This window comes from Leucoraja erinacea, chromosome 1, assembly GCF_028641065.1.
Source record: "Leucoraja erinacea ecotype New England chromosome 1, Leri_hhj_1, whole genome shotgun sequence".
NCBI lineage: Eukaryota > Metazoa > Chordata > Chondrichthyes > Rajiformes > Rajidae > Leucoraja > Leucoraja erinaceus.
Genome location: NC_073377.1, coordinates 8,375,375 through 8,383,674, shown reverse-complemented (window position 1 = coordinate 8,383,674; position 8,300 = coordinate 8,375,375). Strand labels below are relative to the sequence as shown.

At 40.2% G+C, this 8,300-nt stretch overlaps 1 protein-coding gene and 1 long non-coding RNA gene across 3 annotated transcripts in view; both read left to right on the top strand.

The window, feature by feature from the left end:
• The window catches only part of LOC129704718 (DDRGK domain-containing protein 1), a 71,833-nt gene extending 67,866 nt beyond the window's left edge, over positions 1-3,967 (top strand). For both annotated transcript variants that reach the window (XM_055648061.1, XM_055648137.1), the window contains exons 7-9: positions 798-854; positions 2,320-2,368; positions 2,726-3,967. In XM_055648061.1, coding sequence (XP_055504036.1) covers positions 798-854; positions 2,320-2,368; positions 2,726-2,898 — 279 coding nt within the window. In that variant the 3' untranslated portion in view covers positions 2,899-3,967. The remainder of the gene's footprint in view (positions 1-797; positions 855-2,319; positions 2,369-2,725) is intronic.
• On the top strand, positions 29-682 carry LOC129704885 (uncharacterized). The gene is made up of 2 exons (XR_008724817.1): positions 29-234; positions 556-682. It is a non-coding gene; the product is annotated as an uncharacterized LOC129704885 (long non-coding RNA).
• Positions 3,968-8,300: the final 4,333 nt, after the last annotated feature.

The following is an 8,300-nucleotide window of genomic DNA, read 5'->3' as shown; positions in this document are numbered from 1 at the left end:
CCTTGTAAACCTGTTTTAAACCTTCTCCCCATTGTATCCACCCTGCCCGAGATCATTTGTGGCTGGCCCTGATTGGCCCTAGTCTTTTCTTGTCTCCACCTCTTCACTCCCCCCCCCCCACACCCCCTACATTCAGTCTGAAGGAGGGCCCCGACCCGAAACATCACCCTTCCTATTTCTCCAGAAATGCTGCCTGACCTGCTAAGTTACTCCAACACTTTGTGTCTATCTTTGGTATAAACCATCATCTGCAGTTCTTTATTTCTGTCATCCTGTCAGTCATGCATCTCTCTTGCATCTAGTGATGTCTTTTATTGCTAATTCCACAAACACTCCCTTCCCAGATAGACTTCCTGAGCACTAACCGAAGTACGGGTGATAGCCTGATTGTTAATTGTAGTAAAAACAGCACATGTTACCAGGTGCTGTTGTTAATACAGCTAGACAGTACTTTTTACATAAAATTAATTTCAATGGAAAGGAAAAGAAATTCGGGCAAGGAAATAAATAAGTTTTCTCCCGTATAATTAACACTAATTCTATCACTTTTTACAGGCTGGGTCATTCCGTTTTAGTCACCTTGAAACTTCATCATTAAGTATTTGTTTGCATTTTGGCAACATGTGGAGGTTGGTTCAAAGGTAGCACCGTGGGATTATGTTTTCTAAATCTACATTTTTGAGTCAGCACTGTAGAATTTTCTTCGATAATGATTCTTCTAAAAGAGTATTTTAAATATCTGGAATTGTAATTGTTGTGATGCTGAATGACAGTTATCTTACTATTCCTTTCCCCAGAAAAATAAAGTTGTTCTTTTGGAAGATCTTGCCTCTCATTTTGGCTTGAGGACACCGGTAAGTGAATTAAGTCTGAAGAAGGGTTTCGGCCCAAAACGTCGCCTATTTCCTTCGCTCCATAGATGCTGCTGCACCCGCTGAGTTTCTCCAGCATTTTTGTGTACCTAAGTGAATTAATAGTTTCTTTTTCTGGAAGTGAATTAAAAGTAAAGTACCTCAAATTAATATAAAATTGTTTAGTTCTGGACTTTGAACTGTAAACACAATTACGTGAACAGTAGATCAAACATTTTGCATTTCTTCCTCAATGCATTTCAGTTCAGTTTAGTTTATTGTCATGTATACTGAGGTACAGTGACATTTTGTAGTTGCGTGTTATCCAGTCAGCAGAAACACAATACATTGTTACAATTTAGCCATTACAGTGTATAGATACATGATAAGGGAATATTGTTTTATGTCCCAATCACTACATGCTGAGCTTTTTTGAAATTGGCTTCTTTGTTCATGATTAGACAGGATTATGTTAATCTGTGATGCCTTAAATAGGTTTATAAGTGATAGAGCAGAATGATTGGGGCATCAAGTCTACTCCGCCATTCAATCATGGCTGATCTATCTTTCCCTCTCAGCCCCATTCTCCTGCCTTCTCCCCGTAACCCTGACACCCGTACTAATCAAAAATCTATCAATCTCCGCCTTAAAGATATCAATTGACGGCCTCCACAGCACTTTGTGGCAATGAATTCCACAGATTCACCACCCTCTGACTACAGAGATTCCTTTTCATCTTTCTAAAAGTACATCCCTTTATTCTGAAGCTATGGCCTCTGGTCCCAGACACTCCCACTAGTGGAAACATCCTCTCCACATCCACTCTATCCAGGCCTTTCACGATTCGGTAAGTTTCAATTAGGTCCCCCTTTATCTTTTTTTTTTTAATTTATTTTTTATTTTATTTTTATTAGCAGTACAGTAAATTACATTAATACATCGCATATATCTTATTACATTATGTTGTACCACTTCATTTTTTGAGCTTTAAAAAAGATAGAAATAAAAGAAGTAAGGAAAATAAGCAAGTCGAGAAAGTGCAGGAAAGTGTTGGGAGAAGAGAACCCCTTAGGGAAGGAATTAGAGAAGGAAGTAAAGAAAAGAAATAAGACCCTAGAAAGAAAAGAAAAAAAAGAAGAAAGGAAAATCAATCGCTCTATTGTAACACAAAACTCTGCAAAAAAGGATATACCAACCATGTTTTTATTAAAAGTTTATTTTATACCCCCCGTTACCAGATCCTGGTAGCTTTTATGTTTTAACTTATTATTGCACCTTATGCTTGTAATAGTTCCATAAATGCAGACCACCCCTTTATCTTTTTAAACTCCAGCAGGCCCAGTGCCGTTAAATGCTCATCATGTGCTAACCCACTAATTGCTGGGATTACGTTGTTACTAATATTCTTAATAATAACACAGTTCAGTTCATTATTCAGACAGATTATTGATTTGTAATTTATTTTCAGGATGCTATCAGCAGGCTCCAAGAGTTAATTGCTGAAGGATCTCTAACAGGTAAGCAGCTGGTGCAACTGAGATGTAACTCACTGATACATTTCTGCAATTTTATTTTTTACAATTATGCACCTATGTATATGGCTCAAGTAGGATCATGACATTTAGTCTTCTTCTTGCATATGGCACAGCCTAAAGTTGTTCTATTTGATCTCATTTGATTGTGCATGCCAGGTTGATTGCATTCGTTGAAACAGGGTGGACCACGTGATGGTTGCAATCTCCCACTGCATGGCATTTAGTAACAACTGTTCATTGTTCACTGGTGTTAATTTTTTTCTCTAAGTAATATTGAGATTGTAATATTGAGAACTAGTTATTCATTTTTTGCCTCAAGACAGATTATTTTCCTTCTAGGTGTTCTCGATGATCGTGGGAAATTCATATACATCACTGAACAGGAACTTGCTGCCGTGGCTCAATTTATTAAGCAGCAAGGCCGTGTTTCCATTGTGGATCTGGCACAGGCCAGCAACTCTCTCATTAACCTTAACCCAGACTCGAGAATTATTCCTGAATCTGTGGCCTAGCACTCGCTGACTTATTTAAGCAAAAATAAAGTTGCAAAATACAAATTTTTAATTATAGCAAATTTTGTGTTACATTTTTTTAAAACTATATCTTCCTTATTTGTTTACAAGGCAACAATTTTGCCACATGTCCACGCTCTGTATGAGAGAAGCCTGTCATTTGTTCTCTAGATAATGTGCAGGGGGGTTTTCCAGTGTCATCTATTTACTTTTGCTGACCTGTAGCTTAACTTAATATCTACCATTCTTACTTTACATTAAACATTGCTCCACAAATGAGAACTGCCAATTCATTACATGCATAGATAAACAAGCTTTTGAGATCTGATCCTAGATATATGATTCTAAGTGGCAATTTTTTTTTTAGCATCAACTAGCAGGCCAGCGTGGACTTGTTAAAAGTACAGCAAAATGCAAAGAGCTGGAGGACCTTGTCATATCAGGCAGCATCTGGAGAGGGAATGGACAGGTGATGTTTCGGGTCAGGACTCTTCTTCTGACCGATTGTTAAAATTAGCTTTGCAGTATTAACAAAACTCAGAAAACTATCATTTGCAGAAGTAAACGGTTGACTAAAACTTGAAATCTCTATCAGGTTTGCAACATTTAGGAATGGAAGGCTGCTTCTAAAGTGAACAGCCACTGTGCTGCTGCAATTCTTGGCATTTGACTTATTGTTCTTACCTGTATATGTGAGTTTTTGTGAAGTTAATAGTTTTAATTGACTACAGGGGTATGACAGCGCTGCTATGCAGAGAAACTGTGGGATGTGGGTTGAATATCTGAAATTGCTCTGCATAAAATGGTGACCTTTCATCAGTGCGTGTATGTATTTGGGGTAGCCAATCTTTATAGCTTATGGATCTTAATTTGCATTCTTTTCAGGTACACAGGCCATATTTGTATCAAAAGTATGTTTCGCACCAAATATCAGTTATTATGAAAAGTAAGATTAACCTGAAGAAAAGTGAACACCATTCATGACATTTGATTATGAATAGTTATCAAAGTTTATTTTGAAAAGCTGGCTGTAGATACTTAAAAAAAATAAAAAAATTATCAATTGCCATTTTTGTTCATTTTTATTAAAAAATCTAATTTTAGACAGCTTCAACCTGTTAGAATTTCAACCTTTTGGTGAATATCTTAAAACGATATCTATCTATATACTAATAAAAGTCTTGTCTTGTTTGTTTGTCTGTCTGGGAGATCAAGGAACTACGCCAAAATGGTACACAATAACGTGAAAGTTTTTGCAGAATCTTACTCAACTTTTTCCCGTGGTCGTTAATATCAAGTTTCTTCACATTTGATGTTATATTTCACGTTATTGATATTTAAAGTTTAAAAAAAAACAACTTTGAAAATTATAACTGCCTGTGAGAGTAAGACGTTTCTAGCAGTTTCCAGTGATGATGTCACAATGGCATCTCTCAGTTGTCCAATCACGATGGGATCTCATTTTACAAGCTGCCGTGAAGATTCCGACAACCGCAAATTACATCACAATAGCATCTCTGCTGCCAATATAGAAGCTGAGAGTTGATGGAGTGAGGTATGGGAGGAGAAGAAATGTTATTTAAACATTGTCTTTAGTGGGGGAGTGCGAAAGAGGAGAGGAGAGGGAGGGAGTGACTGAGGGTAAGCAAAAGGAGAGGGAGGGAGAGGTGACAGAGAGACAATGGGATCAGCAGCTTCAAAGGGAGTAAGGAGAGTGAGGATTCCCACCCCCCACCCCCCACGTGGGAAGGATTGACTGGCTCAAGTGAGCACCAACACAGACCCAAAGGTCGAGTCCATTCATTGGCTCCGGGAAGAGCCGAATGGGTGAGTGGTGGAAACGGGTTGCGTTGGGGAAACGGGTGAGTGATAGAATATTGCGTTGGGGAAATGGGGCCAAACGGGGTCGGGAGGGGAGAGGGGTTATGGAGGGGGGGAGGGACTGGCTGAGGGTAGGGGAGAGGAAAGGGAGGGAGAGGTGAAGGAGATGAGGGGAGAGAAGAGGGAGGGTGAAGAAGAGGGGGAGGGAGTGTTGGGGATGAGGGGAAATGAGCCGCACCTGTACAGTTGTGGGCTATGGGGGAGTGGTGGAATATTTCGTTGGGTGAACGGGTTACGTTGGGGAAACGGATGATGGGGTGATTGGCTCCAGGGTGAGCCACGTTCGTGGACCAGCCTTCCCGTGTGACGCCGCGCCCCACCCCCACGTTGGGGGACGGGGCCAACAGGTTCCACCTGGTCTAGTAACTATATAATTTGCAGAAGTGGTGCAGCTGGTAGAACTGCTGCCTCACAGTGCCAGGGACCCAATTTGATCCTGACCTCGGGTGTTGTCTATGTGGAGTTTGCACATTCTCCCTGTGATCATGTGGGTTTCCTCTGGGCGCTCCGGTTTCAATCAATCAATCAATCAACCAACCTTTATTGCCATTTTGCAAGCAACAGTTGTACAGTGCAAAATGAAAAGACGTTTCCCAGGGAATAGCGGAGCATCGCACATGAAATTTAAAACGTTTCACCCATAATAACACTAAAAACAATCCAGTCCCTGATGGAACAGTATAAATAAATAGTTAAAAGCAGGTAAAACAAACAACGTTAAAATACAATAAACCAATCATAAAAATGTCCGTGGCAGCTGATTTGAGTGGCCAGTGCCAGTTATTAAAGTGTCCATGCCAGCCGCAGAATCAAGTGACTGAGTACAGAGTGACTGTTTAGCAGCCTCACACATTACAAAGACGTGCGGGTTTCTAGGTTAATTGGCCTCTGTAAATTGTCCCTAGTGGACGAGAACATGGCATAACAGAACTAGTGTGAAAGCGTCTGTTTCCTTTCTGCAACTCTAAGCTAAACTAAATGGCTTTATTGTTGCAGGTTACTGAGAAGAATCATTACTGGATTACAAAATATATTCCATATATAACATATGCAAACTAGAAACCTTACTACTGGCAAAACATTAAAAAATTGTTGAGACAACAGATCAGATTAATAACACTCCAAAGAATTTCTCTTCTCAATCCACTGCAGCTGACATTCTGTGCTATCAAGCACAACCCATCATGATATAGTGGAGAGGAATGGACAGACAACATTTTGGGTCAGTACCCTGCTCAGTCTTAAAAAAAAAAGTTGCTAACTTGGTTAAGCTGCAGCACAAAATTATATGCATGATAGCAGTAAACTTATCACAAAATATTTATGTGATTTCACAACCAATGCATCAGAGCAAGCTCTGCCAACTTGGGTTCACATGAACCATAGAGTTACACCACATGGAAACAGGCTCTTCTGCCATCACATCCATGAAGACCATCATGCCCCATCTAATCTAGTCTCATTTGTCCACATTTGGCCCATATCACTAAAACTTTCTTATTCGTATGCCTGTCCAAATATCTTTTAAATGCTGTTACGGTACCTGCCTCAACCATCTCCTCTGGCAACTCATAAAAGATTCTGTGCATTCATTTTATCTATTCCCCTCATGATTTTATACACCTTTGTACGATCACCCCTCATTTGAACCAAAGAATAAAGTTCCAGCATGCCTACCTACTGCTATAGCTCAGGCCCCCGAGTTCTGGCCACATACTTGTAAAGCTTATAACCATATAACAATTACATCACGGAAACAGGCCATCTCGGCCCTACAAGTCCGTGCCGAACACTTTTTTTCCCCTAGTCCCATCTACCTGCACTCAGACCATAACCCTCCATTCCCTTCTCATCCATATACCTATCCAATTTATTTTTAAATGATAAAATCGAACCTGCCTCCACCACTTCCACTGGAAGCTCATTCCACACAGCTACCACTCTCTGAGTAAAGAATTTACCCCTAAACTTCTGTCCCTTAATTCTGAAGTAATGTCCTCTTGTTTGAATCTTCCCTACTCTCAATGGGAAAAGCTTATCCACGTCAACTATTCTATCTGTCTATCCCTCTCATCATTTTAAAGACCTCTATCAAGTCCCCCCTTAACCTTCTGCGCTCCAAAGAATAAAGACCTAACTTATTCAACCTTTCTCTGTAACTTAGTTGCTGAAACACAGGCACCATTCTAGTAAATCTCCTCTGTACTCTCTCTATTTTGTTGACATCCTTCCTATAATTGGGCGACCAAAATTGTACACCATACTCCAGAATTGGTCTCACCAATGCCTTGAACAATTTTAACATTACATCCCAACTTCTATACTCATAACTATATTCTCTCCACTCTTTCTAGCTTAATGACATTTGAAGAGTTTGGTGTATGAAGAAATGCTGATCAGGTTGGGCTTATAGGCATTGGGATTTGGAAGAATGAGAGTGGGTCTAATTGAAACGTACACAAAGATTGGCCTTATGGATACTCAAATTTTTCACTAGTGCTGTATGCGGAATGAGGGAGTGTGATTTTGTAATAAGTCACCCATTTAAGATGGATTTGAGAGAACAGCCCAGAAATTTGTGGTGGATATTTCAGGTGAAAGTTGGAAGAATAGAGAGCGAAGCGTGTTTAATTGTCATTTGTACCAGGACCAGAATAATGAAATTATTACCTTACCTTTAGCTTTACAGCCACGTTAAGCACAACAACGTAACAAATAAATATGCAATAAATTATATGTTATACTAGGTAACCAAAATACGACAGAAGTACCAGACAATGATGAAATCAATCCAACATGACCCCCTGACATCAATGGCAGTACCTTCTTTGGATTCCCCCACTGTCAATTTCCTGATGGTTACTATTGTCCAGAAACTGGACTGGAGTATCCATGTATACAATGTGGCTACAAGAGCAAGCCAGAGTCTAAGAATCCTGCAGCAAGTAACTCACCTTCTAACTCTTCACTGTAGAAAATATCCTGACTACATCACGGCCTGGTATAGCAATTCCAACATGCTGGAATGCAAAAGTCCGCACAGAGTGGTGGACTCCGGTCCGTCACGGTCACAGGAATCCCCACCATCAAAAATATCTACACGAGGGGCTGCTTCAAGAAGGTCTATCATCAAGGATTCCAGCCATCTGGGTAAGGCCCTCTTCTCATTGCTACCGTCAGGATGTACAGAAGCCCAAGGTTGCACACCACCAGGTTCAGGAATAACTACTTTCCTGCAAACCTTGGATTCTTGAACCGACACACAACCCCAACCCTAACCTGGCAGCGGGACACAAGGGACCATCTCTTGGAGTAATGCAGGTCGGCAAATTGGTTGGCACAGACAAGGTGGGCCCAAAGGTCTGTTTCTGTTGTATAACTGTATCCTCTGTCATGCGTTCATTATCCCCACCTCCATGAAGGCTTTTTTTGTAATAAGCTTTTGCCTGACTCCATATCAAATATCTTTTTAAAAGACAGACTTTACTACTTTTGTCACTCAAGCTTTGTAAAACACCATG